Raw genomic sequence first — 19,206 nt, forward strand, 5'->3', positions numbered from 1 at the left:
AAAATATGAGCCAGAGACCTCTATTCCCTGGAGTGGCTTCTCGTCAGGTGTCTTATCACAGCAGTGAGGAAAGGAACCAATTCCCTAAGGAATTGGTGGTTTTTGTTTGGGGAGATGTTCTTTATGGGACGTATTTTCTGTAATCTTGTTAGATTTCTATCCTCTTCCCACAGGCATTTGATATAGAGGGCAGAATGGAGAAATGAATAGTTTACAACCCCTTTCTATGATATAAATTACATTTTTCTTTAATTTCTCTTTTTCTTTTTAGATACTCAGAGGGTTTCTTTTCTCTTCCTGTAAGACTATGCATGGAAGAAGATTCTTTAGAATGCATTAGCAGTATGAATTATTCATTACTCAGAATTAAACAATTTAATAACTGAATTTTAATCAACTTCTTAATGTTCTATTTTAAGATTATTGAAGGCCACAGTAACCAGAGGAAATAATAAACCATTCAGTCAACCAAGAAACTGATCCTATCCTTATTCTATGAAGGCAGAACCAGCTCCAGCCTATAGTTCCATCTCTAATTCTTTATGTTTACAGTCATGCTTTTGGGTAAAGCTGAGGTCAGATGGAAAATGAACCCTTGAGGAGCTCAAAGAAGGAGTCTATCTATCACCAGTATTACTGGTGTCATTGTTTAGACTGATAGCAAGAATCTTAGACATGTGAAGTCCAGAACAACTACATTTTGAAACTGATACCAGTCTTTCTTTTAAAAACATAGTATTATTTAGATCAATAAGCAGAAAATCTTTTTATAACATTTTTTACTAATTCTTAGAGAGTGTCATCCAATGTGTTTTGATAAAATTTATCTCTAACTTATCCCCTATCCTCAGAGATCACTCCTTTCCTTAGTGTCTTTCTATTTCTCGGCCGGTGTCCTGGTCCTCTGGCTCTTCAAATCATTCCACATCCTATTCCAAGATGTTCCCCAAAGCTTAAATGTAGCATGAATCTTAAATGGTCTTATTAATAAAAACAAACCTGGAGCCAGGTACTGGGGTCAATGCTGGAAGATCAGAGAAGCAGAACAAGCCACAGCTACCTCACCTTGCCAATTCCTCAGCTGATCCTGTTTCCTCAGACTGGAAGCTTCTGTGTCCTTATCCAAATGAATCCCAGCTGACCTGCTTCTCAAAAGCCTGAAAGCTTAAGCAGAAGTTCCTGGTTTTCACGCCTTATATACCTTTCTGCTTTCTGCCATCACTTTCCTGGGATTAAAGGCATGGGTCACCATGCTTAGCTGTATCCTTGAACACACAGAGATCCACGTAGATCTCTGCCTCTGGAATTCTAGGATTAAAGGCATGTGCTACTACCACCTAACCTCTATGTTTAATATTGTGGCTGTTCTGTTCTTTGACCCCAAATAAGTTTATTAGAGTGCACAATATTTCGGGGAACACAATACCACCACACTTAAGTGTAGTGATTTTGTTGTAAATGTATTAATTAGTGCCAGAATTTTCTTCTGTGGAAAAGAAAATGATTTCATCAAATATTTAACTGAATCAATGCATTGATTTTGAAATGCCCAAGCAAAGGATTCCCCAGCTCAAAGCATGCCTTTCTAAAAGATGTACTTTTGTGCTACATGTATTTTTCGTGTTCTATCTCATTTTCAAACCCAGATCTCTTATTCCTTGGCCAGGCAAATGTAAGGCAAAATCTACCCTATCTGGCTTCTAAATAAACCAACTACTAAAAGGCAGAATGAATGTGGAAATCTTGTAAAGTAAAAAATAATATCCTAGACCAGCTTCTAGTTGAGTTAATTACTGGCCTCTAGTGTAAGGAAAACACACTTTTACAAATCAGCTTTGCTTCCCATCTGTATCTTGACAGTCTGTGCACAGTGAAAGTATGTGGCCATGGTGCTTGTTCCCCTGAGATTACTCCTGCTTTAGTTGTTTTTATTGACTTCTAACTCAGTGCAAACCACTAAGCTAAGCTCTTCAGGGATTGTCTTGTATTGCCTGGACAGCAGTTTGGGGAAGTAGATATCACTTATTTTATAGATGAAGAAACTGAGATTTAGAAGCATTTAACTTCATGAGTGTTAGAGCCACAAATGACTGCAAGTGGAGGTTTCTTGCCACACACTTCACCACTGTCTACTGTCTATCAGTTTAATCTTAGAGAAAGCTGAAGGTGAATGCTGGCCAGAGATTGAATGTAATGCTAGAGTCCTCAAATCATACAGATAAAGATTCAACTCTATCTTGATTTGATGTTTGTTGTTATTATGATGATATGAGTTCTTTATGTCCCTTTCCCATCAGTAATAACATGTTTAGTTCTTGGCTCCCCTTGAAGTTAAATTTGTTTATAAACCAAGGACACATTTTCTTTTGAAGTTTGCTGATCTGTCCTTTCTCTGTGAATCAATAGACTCTGAAATATTGTTGGTATTTGTGCACTGAGATTCTACTGTCTTCAGAGAAAATATTTTCAATTATTCTCCTCATCTGTGATGGTAATATAGTGATGAGCTATAGTATGGCTATTTGTTACAGCATGTTGTTAATTGCCCAAGCCCTGAGCTAGAATTCCACCATTTTGTGTATACATGAGTGCATACAGACACATACACACACACACACACACACACACACACACACACACACACACACACACATACACAATTGACCTGTCGTCTTCTATTCTGTGATTTTTTTTGGAAACTTTAATTTATTTTTAAAGACTGCTTTATTTTAGCCCAAAAATTCTGGAATCCAAGTCAAAGCCATCATTGTTTTCTTACCTACATAGCTTCTGTCAGGATGATTCTTCCGATGTCCTATTCTTTGGGAAACCTACACTTCCCATTCCTCCATGGGCATGCTTCCTTATTACAGTTATTTAATGCCCCGCCCTTATCACTGTTCATCATTCTGGAGTACATAGATAGTTGTCAGCTTTTAGCCAATGAGTCTCCCAAGTTGCATTTCATCTGCTTTGTCTTAGGAAATTTACTAAAGTGATTCTTTAGCATGTATGTATTTTGGATGACAAGGCTGTAAATAGCCAGATCACCAACTAAGAATGGCAAAAGACAAGAAGGCCTTTGGGCTATTGTCGTGTCACTCAGAAAATGAGTCTGATTAGGCTTTTAAGTGCCAAGGAGAGCATTTCTGCTCTCTGCACCTGCACAGCCTGGAGTTTTGACAAAGAACCTTTCATTATCATTTTCCTGAAATTACTGGCTACACACCACAAAGAACTGTCCCCACCAAGACAAGAAAAGGAACGACTCCTCTTTGCAGAGCATCTAATCACACAACTGTTGAATGACCCCTGGTTGACTTTTGTGCTGGCTTTCCCCAACATCTGTTCTTAACACTTACTAACATCTGTCTGATGACATTGTCTGAAATCAATTGTTTTTCACTGTGCTTCTGCTCCAGCTCACAGGCAGGTATGACTTGGCAAAAAGCATTTTGCTCAAATGTGCTCAATGTACCCACAAGGAACACCACTGTACTAGTAAAATTTGAGGGCTCAAGCACTAACTTTCTTTGCCACGTTAGTGTTTTAGAAATGTTGCATTTGAATGGATTCAGTTTCTGTGAAAGGAAAAACAGTCTTCAAACACAAATACTTGACAATATGTGTGTCCCATTTTTAGACACAGTTTGCATGGCTGGCACAGAGCAGAAACTCACAGCAAAATCACTCCATTTTATCATTTTCCAGGACAGAAAGCAATCCATGTTTTTAAACTTACAACATTTTAGTATAGAATTGCTATTTTGGACAAGTTGGCCTAGCATATTTATGATTTCAGCTGTTACAGGCTCAGTTGCAAATTTAATTGGGCATAATGGTTGTCAAGCAAGTGGGTGACCCTACCCCCTCAATGCAAATACTTGCAACTTTCTCCATACCCAGAGTCACTAAAGGCCACCTGGTTCATAAGCACCTGAAAGCCTGAGGAACTCAATTCAGCTACAAGTTGTGAGTCAAATGACCAAAAACATGGTATAGGCCTAACAGGCCAGATCATGTCTTAAGAAATATGAAACCCATAAATAGCCTATATAAAACCTGGAATTATATGGTAATAATACTTCTGTTTCCAGTTTCTCCTCTGAGAAGCACTATGGGGATGAACCCTTCCTGGCATCCTTAGAAATTTCTGGGGCCTAAACAAACGACTAGGGTTTAAAGCACTGTGAACCTAGAATTTCCCTAAATCATCCAGCTGCTACTAACCAACTAGTTAGGTCCAAATAGGCCAAAGATCTATTTAATTGTTTTTCACAGATCCTACCTTCTCTATGGAGTGGCCTATGACTTTCTTGTCATTCTGAGGGATTTCAGGCTAGCTCTCAACAAGCCTGCTTGCTCTGTTCCTTTCCTTTCACATGCTATTCCAGCCAGCAGCCAATGACTCTTCATGGGTTAAAGGCAAATGCCACTCTTCTGGTAAAACATCTGCCAAACCTCATCTCCATAGCATAGCATCCAAAGCCACTATGCTGGCCTTTCAGATGCTGTAAAACCAGGCTCACAGAATTATGCATACTATGTCCTGTCAAATATCCTCTTGAAGCCATTGGCCATTCTCTGGGCTTCCAGGAACTAGTACTGGCTCTTAAGCCTGTTTCACTTTTGTGTAGACTGCACTCATGGCTACTTTTCCCAAAGTTTGATTCTCTACTCAACTCTTACCACAAAAGTAATAACCTTGGCCATTGATCCATATAAAAGAGATCCTTCTTCCTTCAAAGTGCTTCACATGCACAGAAGTTTGTGTCCAGCTATACAGGGGACTTTTATTATTGTTTCAAGAATTTGATACTTATGGAAAAATAATTAGATGAATCATATTCCCCACAATGTCTTTGCAAAAAATGTATAATAGCATTAAAATGTAATATGAATTTTCATTTTCCTAAGAAAAATCAATAGAAACTTTAGCTCACTTTATAACTGTAGACATGAAATGAAATGTCCACAAGAAGCCTTCTCCACACTTAACACCCCACAGCCCTCAGTTCTGTGTCTTTCTACCACACAATATGTACTTGGGACATTTTCTAATGTATATTTCTATTAATTATTGATGCATTTTGTCTACAATTCTGTATGCCATGGTATGTGTCTTTACAGTCACTGTCCTTCAGAGCTGCCTACATGCTCCCAGATATGGTCCTATCTCTTTAATGTTGGCTGTCAAGCACACAGTGCCCAGCCATCTGCACATGGGGACTGTTAACAAAAGCCTTTTAATGGCGAATTAGGTATTTTATTTTGGTTCATTACACTTGGGTTTTCAGGCAATGTTTGGGATTTCATGCATTTATTTGTAATGAGTCATGGCCCCCTTGATAAATGGGAGACTAATTTCACTAACATTACCATCAGCAGAAGCTTCTGACAGAGGCCTGTTGCATATGGTTATTTTGCCTTCAATGGTAGTTGGAAATCATAAAAGACTATATCCTGTTAGCATGATGAGGAGAGGATCAGAAAAGCCTCTCAGAACAGTAGGCAAGATGCCTAGCCTGCACCTCTCTCAATTAGGCAGACACTTAGCAACTGATGGGTGAGCGGCTGTGTGGTAGATGTCTCATGTGTCTTTGGCTGTGTTCTCCAAGGCAGCATGAATCTCTATTCAAAATAAAAATTATGGATTATTGAATTCCTCCTTATATTGTATTTCTGTCTCTATATGTACATTCATATATTTAATTACGTGTACAATATATTACTTCATATTATTTTCTCATTCAAACATTTCTGATAAACATTCTTTCATTATTTTCACTAAGATATTAAAGCAATTAAAATTATTACCTTACATTTTTTCCTTAGAGTATAACTTAAACTTTACTATTGAGAATAAAATTGCTGCAGATAATAGAGGTATTATTATTTTAAAATGAAATGCCAGGAATAGAAAAATGATTAATTTAGCAGATATTTTTAAAGGATAGACAATATTCTCTTGTAAGAATGGTTACTGTTTCCATATTCACAAGATACTGGAATCAACACTAATGCCTCCCCATCTTATTCCTTTCTGCAGAAACCTCAAATGTATCTCTAGTACACACTTAATCAGGACATACTTTTAAATGACTTGTATATCAAGCTTCTAGTTGTAGGGACTCCTCTGGTGTGGTGTCATTTAGAATCTGTTATATCCAAACCTTGCTCAAAATACAAATACTCATGAAAAGACATTTTCATTCAACTCTTAACATCTCCCTAAGCCTCTTCTGCCTGACCATTCCCATCACACCATGTGGGTATCCTCTTCTACCTGACCATTCCCATCACATCACATGACTATCCTCTTTTGCCTAACTGTTCCCATCACACCATGTGGGTATCCAAGCAAATCTTCCAGTGTTCTAAGCCAATCACCCTCACCTCATGGTACCTTCACATCTTACTTCCTTCTATCAAGAAGTCGTGATGGTCCCAACTTCTCAGTGATTCCCAGCCAATTTGCACCAAATCCATTTCCCCATCCTCAAGTGTCTACACAGTTTGCCCACTCACAGCAGTTCCCAAAGCACCCCTTCTGTTCCTTTCTGGCCTCAGACAGGCCTTTCCTCAGCACAGCATCCTCTGACCCTTGTAAAGCCCAAGCCAGGTGATATACCTATGTAATGGTGCATGACTTCTTTAGATCCCCAAGGAACCTTAAGGTCCCTCCTGATCTCCATCCTGCACCAATTTTGGCACTATCCCCTCTTTGTTCACCAAGATGAAAATTACTGTGGCTTCAGGGTCTCTCAGCTTAGCTATTATCTCTACCTGGGAGGCTTTCTTCAGATATTCACAAAGCTAGCACACAATCCCCATCTATTTTTTCAGGATTCTTCATTCTCAGGGAGGACTTACAGTTTCTGCATTCATACACTGAAGCAGGAATCTTTAAAGGTCTTGTTAATAAAACCAAACCTAGAGCCAGGTATGGGGTGATTGCTGGAAGATCAGAGAAGCAGAACAAGCCACAGCTTCCTCGCCTCACCAATTCCTCAGCTGATTCTGTTTCCTCATTCTGGAAGCCTCTGAGTCCTCATCCAGAATGAGTATCAGCTGAACTGCTGCTCAAAAGCCTAAAAGCTTAACCAGGCTCTAGTTCCTGGTCCTCATGCCTTATATACCTTTCTGCTTCCTGCCATCACTTCCTGGGATTAAAGGCGTGAGTCACCCTGCCTGGCTGTTTCCAATGTGGCTTTGAACTCACAGAGATCCAGGTGGATTTCTGCTTCTGGAATGCTAGGATTAAAGGCAAAGGCATGTGTGCCACCATTTTCTGGCCTCTGTATCTAGTAGCTATTCTGTTCTCTGACCCCAGATAAGTTTATTAGGGTACACAATATTTTGGGGAGGACAATATCACCACATTTCCCCTTTTTTGTCATCTCAGGTAGCCCTCTGAACAGTTTGTAGTCCAAAGGTGATCTTTCCATGGTGTTAATTGGCTTAATGGCTTTACCATAGTCCATGTGGAATTGTCATTGTAGGATCCTGCCATCTTTTTGAAAATTTCAAAGTTGCTATTAGGCGTGGTCATGGTTCCCTGCTGAATTTTTCTTTTTCTCTTTCTTTTTTTTCTTTTTCTTTTGTGTCTTTGTGGTTTGGAGCAATCACAGTCTGAGAAATGTCTGTCTGCTGGAACCATGAACGTTCTTCCCTAGAAGAGAAAAATCTTCGCAGCAATTTCTTCCCACCATTTGTCTTTCCAAACTTTTCCAAACTGACGTTTGCCAATGCTTTCTTATAACACAATGGTCCTGGCAATTGTTTTCTGAACAAACAACAGTAAACCCTTCATCCCAAGTAGCAGCATCACCACAGTCACCAACACAATGAGAAGCAGCCAGCAATTTGTAGCAGCAGCAGCTGCCTCCACGGTCCCACCACCACCGTTTGTGGCTTGGCCCTGGCCACAGCTTGTCCTTAGCAAGCCTCTTAGGCTGGCCTCAAACTCAGGATCCTCCTACCTCTGCCTCCTTCAGTAAATCCAACCAGTCTGCCACCACAACTGGCTGAGGGTAGTTCAGGTCTGAGCAGGGGCCCAAAAGGCCACAGGCAAGCAGCTTTTTCATGAATCCATACCATGAATGTTGGGTGCCAGATATAGCAAGAATCTTAAAAGGTCTTGTTAATAAAAACAAACCTAGAGCCAGTATATATTATATGCTGGAATATCAGAGAAGCAGAACAAGCCATAGCTTCCTCACCTCACCAGTTCCTCAGCTGATTCTGTTTCCCCAGACTGGAAGCCTGTGTTCTCATCCAGAATGAATATCAGCTGAACTGCTGCTCAAAAGCCTAAAAGCTTAACCAGTCTAGTTACTGGTCCTCACGCCTTATATACCTTTTTGTTTTCTGCCATTACTTCCTGGGATTAAAGGCATTAGTCACCATGCCTGGCTGTTTCCAGTGTGGCTTTAAACTCACAGAGATCAGATGGATTTCTGCCTCCCAAGTGATAGGATTAAATGCATATGTGCCACCATTTTCTGGCCTCTATATCTAGTAGCTATTCTGTTCTCTGACCCCAGATAAGTTTATTAGGGTGTACAATATTTTGGGGAGCACAATACCACCACAACACACACCAGAAGGAACACCTGAGATGTCTAAATGAAACTGCACTGCATTCCTTTATGTCTTTCTGGCAATGCTGCTGTGAGGCTAAAACTCAGGGCCCAAGAAGTACACTACCTATACCACAATCCATTTGTCACTTTCTAATGTTGTGCATTTTATTTCAGCCATTTAGCTATGACATTTGCTGTTTGTAGTCTATCTCCTATTTACTCACCTCCATATGACTCATGCTATATGCATGTGTTAGGAATTTGGCCTTGTTGCACTTTGAGAACTGCCTGGCACGTGCTGGAGGCTCAACAACCATTTGGTGACTAAAGTTTATGGTTTGATCTATCCCAGGAAACCAGAAACCTGCTTTACCTGGAGCTACAGTGAGGAGTAGGGAGGACATAGCATCCAAATCAGCCTTCAGAGCTTTGGAAATGAAGAGCATCTTGAGACAAGAGACAATGTCACAAAGTCACTTATCATAAGAGACCAGGAAGGATCCCCAGATTCACACACCATTGTTGACTTCCAATTCTGCATCTAAGTAGCTGCTTCATCCTCCTACAGTGTTTGATGTCGCTAACTTAGGTTTTCATATTGTTAAAATGGGAATAATGTCCTCCAAGCTCAGAGTATCATGTGAGGAAATCAAGAACCTGAAGCAGCCGGCAAGTGCCAGCTGCTGTGATTGCTCAATAAAAGAGGGCTAGATGGAGCGTGGTTTGACCAGGATACAGATGAGGTGTTTGCCTCACTGTGCTATTTTTCCAATAGAAACCCAGCCAAAATGTATTGCATTTACTCTGTACTCCCCTAGAGCATTCATCTATTGTCCAACTTGAAAAATGGAGCTCAAAATGACTTGGTCTAGTGTTTGAAGCATGAAACACAGGGACTGGCCTGCACTGGACTGCCAGGCATGAGATTGCTTTGAATATAGAAGGAATAGTCTTGTGTGTGTGTGTGTGTGTGTGTGTGTGTGTGTGTGTGTGTGTGTGTGATCTCTGCTGAAGATTACTTCTCTTTACCCACCATGGTGTTTTTGTTTCTTTTTCAGTTGCACCTACGATTCAGGAAATTAAATCTGGCACTGTGACCCCTGGACGCAGTGGACTGATAAGATGCGAAGGTGCAGGTGTGCCGCCTCCAGCCTTCGAATGGTACAAAGGAGAGAAGAAGTAAGGGCTTTGTGAGCATCACTGTGTTTCAAGCACTTTGAGCTAATGTTTGTGTTCCAATACTAACTCTCAGCAGTTTCTGTAAGTGGCTTGAATGAACCTCATCCTCCTATGGGCAAGCAGGATGGAGGGCTCATGCAGGGGCTGAGGAACTAATAGCTTTGCAGAAGAAATGTCCACATTGGTTTCTGTAATATCAGAGATGCCTGCAGATCCCCCATTGTTGATACTGCTCCCTTCTCTGTCTCTATCTTCCCAGCAACCATGTTTACTTGAAAGGCAACATGCCTCTCAAGGGCTTGGTAACAGATTACACAAGAATACTTCAAAAGCAGTAGGGGCTGCAGTCTGTACTCTGCTTCCTTAATAAGCCAGAACCCTTCTCCTGCCTTATTCTATGATGAGAAAGTTTAATGATTTATTTTATAGGCTTGTGTGTTGATGTTCTCTCATTGTCAGGCCTGTAGAGAAGAAGTAATGCACAAAAACAGGACTAAGCAAGGGGTTTTCAAAGCTTTTCTTTTACTTCTGCTTAGTATGGCTGTGCCCTCGGGATGTCCCAGAAATCTTGGCAAGAGCTACTGAGCAAAGGAAGATATGAGCCAACAGATTTCACTTTATTTCCCAGCAGTAGACTCATTCAAACCTCTCCAGTAGCTCTTACCAAGCCAGAAATGAAGACCACTGTGGGTTAACTGGAGGCTACAATACGGGAGAGAGTGTGGATTATCTCTATAGACTTGTATTTTCCTTCAAATATAAAGAATATAACCAAGAAAAATGTCAAGTGGAACTTTGTGAAACTGCCTCTTTTAAGTCTAAACATTAAACTAAATACTGTCTGCAATTCTATTGAACAAATTGTGTGGGATTTACACACTAAGATCATAATCATAACTACTTTCAGCTGGTATCTGTAAAGAGCCAATGAAAGCACACAAGAGCTTGCATATTGTCTCACAATGAACGAGCATGGACATGATGTAAACAGGTGTCTGGGTTTTATTGTATGTGCACATGAATACTGTATGCATGTATGTATGTGTGTAGGCATGCTCACCCGAGGTGTACATGTGGAGGTCAAAAATCTATGCCCAGGTTTATTCCCTCTCCATAGAACAGTCAGTATCTGTGAACTCTCCACCCTGTTTGCTATGACATAGCCTCTCACTGAACCAGAATTTGCCATTTTGGCTGGACTGTAGGGTCCTCCTACCTCTGTCTCCCCAGCTCCAAGATTACAGACATTTCCTGCCACTCCTCAATTTTCCTGGAGGAATGAGCATGGGCCCTAATAACCAGCAAGCACTTTATCCCTGAGCTGTTTCTTTATCCTTCTGCTTTTGAAATCGGAATCAGAAGTTGTTATGCTAAAGACAGCCTCCCACACCAACAGAAGGTTTATCTCAATAATGAAGGCTGTCCACATCATGCTTTGTTCTAAGTTACTATGTTTTTGCCTCAATGTTTGGAAATGTTTTATATGCACTTCTTGAAACTGGGAAGGTTTCAGTTTCTCAGTAATTTCACTAATTAACTTATACTGTCCACAATTCTAAATCTTTTTCTTAATGACTTTATAGGAGACTTGGTGGTTTAAACACAGTGGGGTTAGATGAACTGGCATGTAATTCCCCTCATTCCACTCACTAAGTTTGTACATCCAGCAAGATAGTCTGTGTAAGTTTCTGGAAACCCAGGTTGGAAAGCTCATTTGTGGTGATCTCTGTGAATGTTTTCCTAGAGAGTGCTGCTCCACTTTCTGAAAGTCACAAAACTTTCTGCTCAGATATATTCTTATCTGGTTGCCCAAGAAATATCTATGAGCGTGAGACACATCTTGGCAATATCTGGAGTAAATCAGGCCTCAATCTTCCTTCCACTAAGACATCTCTGCAAGAGCCACTGAGTCTCCTGTTGTCCATAAAAGGTGATTTAACACTGATCAAGATTGTCTAACCTGTCCTTCGAACTCAGATTTTGATCTGTGGCATTTAGTTCCCAAAAGCTAACAGTAAGAATCACTTGTCCTCCAAATACGAGGTCCTTTGTTAATGTCCACCTTATTTCCAATCGCCTGTGATGCTCTGGAGTCATACTCTCTCCTTAATCCTTTAAGCATTGCCAAAAGAGCTACAGTGGTCCCTGGGGTACCTTCGCAGCCTGAAGCACATGTAGCAATGGGACAGTCAATGCAGGCATATAACTTTAGTCCTTATTGGAGAAATGTATTGGTGAAATTATTAAGGCCACTCCATGTAGTTAAAAGGGAGGTTTATTTTGTGGGGTAACTTACAAATGAAGGGGTAGGTTACAGGGTCTGGCAAGGGTATAGTGCAGTCCGGCGGTGTTCTCTGGAGAACTCTGTTCGGTCTACCTCCAGCATCTAGAGTCCGGGAACCAAGAGCCCTCTTCCCGATCCTTGGGCTTCCGCTTCCTCCTCCACCCTGCCTTGTGGGTGTGACCATTACCGAAGCCTCAATGGGGGTTGGAACTAACAGGCCAATGCTGGGATGGCTATCCACTACATCTCCCCCTTTTGTCTAAATAAGAAAGTTTTAACCTACTACGAGACTATATATAAAGAGATGGTAATCAAATATTGTCCAGGAGTAATGAGGGATAATGACCTAGATAAGTTGGAATTACAATAAGTGCAAACAATATCAAACAAAAAACATATAGTAAAATCCAGGGAAGTCTAGGGCATGGGTAGGTGGCATGTTGCAAAGATCATTCCAAAAGGTGTCCTATCCTAAAGAACCTGAGTCTAATACTTAATATATTTTATCTAAGGTATTATATATGTATATATACTAAGTTGTAACTATAACTGCTAATCTCCAACCTCATCAAAGACTTGAGAAGGAATATAATAATACCTGAGAAATGGGAGAAGGACGCAAGCAACTTTCGGGAGTCTTGCAAGAGTAGACAGAGACAGCTAGCAGCCTGGGCAGTCACCTAATGTTTCTCAGCATCCTTGGTGCATTCAAATTGGCTACAGGCCTAGAGTATCTGACAGACCATTTTCAGAAGCAGGAATTCTGAAAGACCATCTTACCCTGTCTTGGCAAAGTATAGTGGTCGCTTTCCTTGTGTCCCGCTTGTCCAGAAAGGACAGCATTTGTACTGTCAGCAGTTGAGGCAAGGGCAGTTCTTTGTCCAGTAGGCCATTTTGTGCCAAGAAGACAAACTTTAAAATGGAAATGTCTTAGAAGCCCAACATTCTCTCGGGATCAAATTGGTGTTGCCAGGAGCAATTGTGTCTCATGTCAACAGAATTCTAAGTTATTTAAATGTCATATTCTCTAGGTCCATGAAGTGTTTGAAGATTACCTGTCCATCTGACCTATGTATTTATAAATCTGGATAACCTAACTAACATAATTATAGAGATGACAAGCATAGGTGACAATAACTCTGTAAGTCTTATTTACCTAAACAACCTAAGGACTAAGCTTTCTATAAATAAGGCAAACAGTCTGTAAGCAAATGTACAGTAAAAGGACAATGACTTTAAATTGTGACAATACACAAAATATCTTTAACAGAGGTAGGAATGTATAGTGCAATATGTAATATGATAATAATCCTAAGTATATATCAGTATACAGAATATCCTAAACAGAAGTAGAACATACATACAGTATGACAGATATAAATTTACATTTGTATCAATATACAAATATTTTACATAAGAGTAAAAATATGTGTACAATATAACAAACATAGTTCTGTATTTGTATCAATGGAATTGGGTACACATGCCACAGGGACACACACATCAGGTTTCAGAGTTTCTTCTGAACCCCCAGTACCCTATCCAGGAGAAAGCTTCTGTCAGAGACCACATCAAGATGGTATAGTTCTGGCAAGCTCTTTGTTTCCCAGAGGGCTTTCATCTATGACCCTTCCATTTTCACTCAGAAATAATCTCTACAAGACTTTACTTATATTTAAGAAAATGCTTGGTCTTTTATACCAAGATTGTCAAAGATAAATTTTCATTCAGATAACACACATACACACATGTACATACATACATACATATTCATACACATACATACATGTACACACTTACACACAAACATTCACACACATGTGCAAACACATGCACAGAGACATACATACATGCACTCACACATAGATGCACACATGCAGACACACACACATGAATACACAGACACATTCACACAGAGATATGAACATTGTACTTGCATACACACAGACATGTACATATATGCACAAGCACACAAAAATGCACAAAGACACACATGAACTCACACACACTCAGACACACAGAGAGACATATGAACACATATATACACATATACACATATATAGATACGTGCACACAGATACAAATTCAAACATGTAAACAGATATATACACACAGACACAGATGCAGATAAATGCACAAAGACATGCACACTCACACACACACACACACACACACACACACACACACAAACACACACTCACATGGCCAGGGAGATGGTGTTGGTGGCAGTTCCTGGCAGATGGCATTAATTATTTGCCATGTGGGTATCTCCACAGGACTGCTTGAGTGACTTTGTGCCATGGCAACAGGCTTTCTCCAGAACCAGTGATCTAGGAGACAGCAGGATAGAAGCTGTGATATCATATTTCTCATGACCTTGTGTTGGACTTCACACTGTCATTTCTGCAGGGTTCTATTAGCTGCATGGGACAGCCCTACTCTCTACAGAAGGGAACTCTTAGGCATATGTTATCGTGAGTTGAGATCATCAGATGCCATCTTCAAAGATGGCTCCCCCACACTGTGTCTTATTGATAATCTAATTGGGTTTTATATTAGAAATATTGCCAATTTAAATTAGTTTATTGCACTGTTTTTTAACGACCATCATGAGAGTGATTACATTTATACACTTTTGTTGAATCATTAGCCATTGGAACAAGGTAGTCATTTTTAAACAGCAGACTCTCAGCACACCTGCTAGGGACAATCCTAATAAGCTTAATTTTATTCTACATATGTTTTAGTATTGGGAAAATTAGGGTTTGAGATAATTGATATAAAGCACCAAGCATTTAAACTTTCTTGTCTTGGTAGCATTAGCATCTTGTGTTAGATCATAATTTTTTGCATGATTGCATAGCATAATTTTCTCCTCTTTTTGAAGATTTCATGAAATTCAAGCCCAAGACCCAGAAAGCCATGCTTTCTGATTTCTCTAGATCATTGAGACTGCCTGAGGCTTTTAGGTGGTAGGTATATTTATTAGTTCATTCTATGTGTATAAATATGTCAAAATAGCTACTGTACTCAAATTGATAATTCATATTTATCAGAATGGTAAGTCAATAAATACATTTTAAAGATATAATTGTAGTCATTTAGCACAGAGGCTAATTCTGGCCATGTTTTGGTAAAGTCTTTAATTCCAAGAGTGTGTCCTTCCTAACTATTCACCATAACTTAAGATAGGAATATAAAAGTTACAAATGAGCTCAAAACAAATTACTCTAATGAATTCAAAAGAAATTCACAGTGAAACATTAAAAACTATCAGTTGACAAGTTAAAAAATAATGTACTGCTAAAATTGTAGTATTTGGACTTGACACTGTAGGAACTTTACCATTATATCATTTTAAGTAATACATTCCCAACTTAGTCTGTGCAGGTATAAGTATTATTTATAACATCCCCACAAAGAAGAAAAATGGCTATTGTGGCCAGTTTAGCATTTGTGTGAAGGATGAGTCACCTCCATGCACAAAACATGTGTACAGAGACTCACACAAGATGTACAGAGATTCATATATGTGTGTGTGTGTGTGTGTGTGTGTGTGTGTGTGAGAGAGAGAGAGAGAGAGAGAGAGAGAGAGAGAGAGAGAGAGAAGATGTCAGTGTAGAAAAATGCGGAAAATTAGCCACATAGAAAGCTCATCACACATGATGACCTTATAGGATCCGTCTCTTATTTTTCTCTTGCTCTGATGAAACCCTGTGACTTAGGTAACTTATAAAAGAAAGTGTTTAATTTGACTTGTTGTTTCAGAGAGTCAGAGTCCCTGATGATTGAGTGAAAGGAGAGTTTACATTTTGACCCACAGCCACAAGGCAGAGAGAGACAGAGAGAGAGAGAGAGAAAGACAGAGAGAGAGACAGAGAGAGAACATGAGAGAGTGCATTGAGAATGCATGAGGAAACATTTCAGGGGACAATTTGTTTGAAGAATAAAACATAATGCTAAGCAGAGCTTCCTACCCAGATAACAGTGAAATGCGGCATCATTATTGGAGGCTGGAACACAAGAAAGAGGTTTGAGAGTGGTGCGAGGGATGATGAGTGACAAGGTGGACTAAGGTGTCACTACTGTGCAGAGTCCACCATCCAACAAGTGTGTCTGTGCTCCTAGAGTTCATAACTGTCAACAAGTGTGTGCTCTCACAGTTCATTGCTGTCAACTCAAAGTCAAGCTCTGATCTGACTACTTTCTTCATTTTCCCTCAACAAATTGCTCTCTCCACTACATGACAGGCCATCCCATTCTGGCCACACTTTACTTCTCTGATTACAAATCTCATACTTCTGACTCCAACCACCTGAGCCAACACCACCCTCTCCTTTAGCTGGTTCCTTTGCTGGTAAGACCCTTGCATGTACATGAACACATGTATATGCATGTACTCATATGCATATATGCACTCACAGATACACACATGCACATACAAACACATGCACACAAAAACACATGCACATACACTCATACACATGCATGTATCCATATACATACATAGGCACACATATACACACACTAACATGCTCTATCCCCTGATGCTCCTATGTGTTCCCTCTCACTACCTAGGCTCTTGCCTCATTGAAGATGCCCCTGTCCCAGCAAAGCCTCTAGAGTCATTCATTATTGGGATTTTGTAGGGTTTCTGAATGGAGCAGGATCCTCAAGTCCCAGTTGGGCATGACCCAAGGGCCAAAAATGCTGGACACACAAGATAATCAAAGACAGGCTGGAAAGTATCTCCAAATTGATTGTGTTATGCCCAAGAAAGCTAGTGACTTGGACTCTTGTGAGAGTGTGCAGAGCAAGAGCAGGCTTAATAAGAACATTAAAGAAAAGAGAAAAATTAAGGGAAAGTAACAATGAGGGCAGAAAGGAAAAGCGAGAGATGCTCCTAAGAGTTGGAAGGATTTCCCAAGGGAGGAAGGAACCATGAGACTCTTCTTATCTGTCTAGCTCAGTTATCATACACAGGGGTACAAGCTTTGTTTATACCTGTTTTAGGATTTCTATTGCTATGAAGAGACACTATAGCCATGGCAACTCTTATAAAAGGAAACTTTTAATTGGGGCTAGCTTACAGTTTCAGAAATTTAATTCAAGGTCATCATGACAGGTGGCATGCAGGCAGACATAGTGCTAGAGGAGCTGGGAGTCTTACATTTTGATTCACAGGCAAAAGGAAGTGAACTCTGTCACTGGGCATGGCTTGAGCATATATGAGACCTCAAAGCCTATTTCCATAGTGACACATTTCCTACAACAAGGCCATACATACTCCAACAAAGTCACACCTAATAGTGCCATTCCCTGCTGGGACCATTTTCTTTCAAACCACCATAACACTCAGGGCTTCTTATTGCTTCTCTTATTGTTCAGACCTTATTGTGTTTTACTATGAGTCATTTTCCCTTGATACCTCCAGAATGATACCTCCTGCCCCAGGAGGAGATTCTTCAACTTGACTCTTGGATATTCACCCCATCCTCAGATCCATCAGTGTATCCATTTCTCTTGCTAAGTTCTAGTCTGTGTGAGTTGGGATTCTTTCATTGCCCTTTTCCCGGCACCCGACATGATGTTTGTATAACTATGTGTTGCATGAGTGAGTTATGGTCATAGTAATTCTAAGGTCACCACCCCAGCCCTGTCTATGTGCATGTAAGCTCACATTTGTGCAGTTCTCCATACACAACTGTGCATATGTCAGTGGAGAAGAGGTCACCTGGGTTGGTCACTGGAGATGAACTGTCCATGCTGTTTTTGAAAAATAAGATCTCTTAGGGATTTGGATCTTGTCAAATAGGCTAGTCTAGATGGCCATCAAGCCCCAGGAATTATTCTGTCTTCATGTCCTCAGCACTGGGATTCTAAGTGTATGCCACCATGCCTGGTTTTCTCTTTTGTTGTTTGGTTTGTTGGCTTTACTTTTTAACATGGGTTTATGAGATCAGCCTCAAGACCTGGTGCTTATAAGGTAAGTACTTTACCCAGTGATCTATCTCCCCAAAGTCACTTTCAAATGGGAAAGGAATATATCCAAACTGACCCTCTTGCTTTAATCAATGTCAACCCAACCCCAACATGATGAGAAAAAGGAACGTAGTTTCTGTTGCTAACTTGTGGCTTCCTTCTATGTGATTGTCAGCTCAGAAGTATGTCTGTATCATTATGATTCAGTATAAAACTAAACATTAAACTCTTGAGCACCCAGTTATTGGGAAAACAGTTCAAGCAGAGTGGAGAGATTCAGTCATTTCCAAGGTTGTCATGGGTATAGGACCCACTATTATTAGAGGGAGTTGGTCCTGCACTGTAGCCTTGATTATTTTAGGTGGGGCTTAAAGGGTCCCCTCAATGTGAATCAAACTGTCACTAGTAAGGCAGCCCCAAAGTCTAAATCTAAAATTATTAATTAAAATTATTAATTTGGTGAGTGCCTGGGTTATAGTCAGAGAGGCAACTGTACCTGGGTCCCACCGCTGGACACAGGACACCCCAGGAGGACCTGACCACCTTGGCCCCAGTTTCCTGCCAATTGGCAAGCCCTGCAGGAAGGCTCCCCTTTTCCAAGACTGCAGGAAGACACTGCAGTCTCGACACCCTGCCCCCACACCCATTTGCCCAAGACCCCAGCCACTTCCTGAGACTCAGAGACCAACCCGCAGCTCCTGCCCACCCCGGAACTCCCATCTAGACCACAGGTGAGTGCCTGGGGTTATAGCCAGAGAGGCAACTGCCCTAGGGTCCCACCGCTGGACACAGGCCACTCTGGGAGGACCTGACCAACTTGGCCCCAGTTTCCTGCCAATTGGCGAGCCCTGCAGGAAGGCTCCCCTTTTCCAAGACTGCAGTCTCCACACCCTGCCCCCACACCCAACTGCTGGAGACCCCAGCCAATTCCTGAGAATCAGAGACCAGCCCCAAGCTTCCATCCCACCCTGGAACTCCCATCTGGACCAGAGACCAGAGGAACTCCCATCTGGACAAGAGGAGCTCACATCTGGACAAAATAAGGAGACCCCAGAGACTTCCCAAGACTCAGAGTCCAGCCTCCCAGCTCCTATCAGGCCAGGACTCTCATCTGGACGAGCACTCCAATCTGGCCCAGAGCTTCCATTTGGACCAGAGAGAGGCTCCCTAAATCTG

The 19,206-nt window shown here is 40.8% G+C and overlaps 1 protein-coding gene across 2 annotated transcripts in view; it reads left to right on the top strand.

Moving 5' to 3' along the window:
- The window catches only part of Negr1 (neuronal growth regulator 1), a 771,161-nt gene that overhangs the window by 586,371 nt on the left and 165,584 nt on the right, over positions 1-19,206 (top strand). For both annotated transcript variants that reach the window (XM_036190724.1, XM_036190722.1), the window contains exon 5: positions 9,644-9,764. In XM_036190724.1, coding sequence (XP_036046617.1) covers positions 9,644-9,764 — 121 coding nt within the window. The remainder of the gene's footprint in view (positions 1-9,643; positions 9,765-19,206) is intronic.

The sequence above is a fragment of the Onychomys torridus genome, chromosome 6 (genome assembly GCF_903995425.1).
Source record: "Onychomys torridus chromosome 6, mOncTor1.1, whole genome shotgun sequence".
NCBI classification, from domain to species: domain Eukaryota; kingdom Metazoa; phylum Chordata; class Mammalia; order Rodentia; family Cricetidae; genus Onychomys; species Onychomys torridus.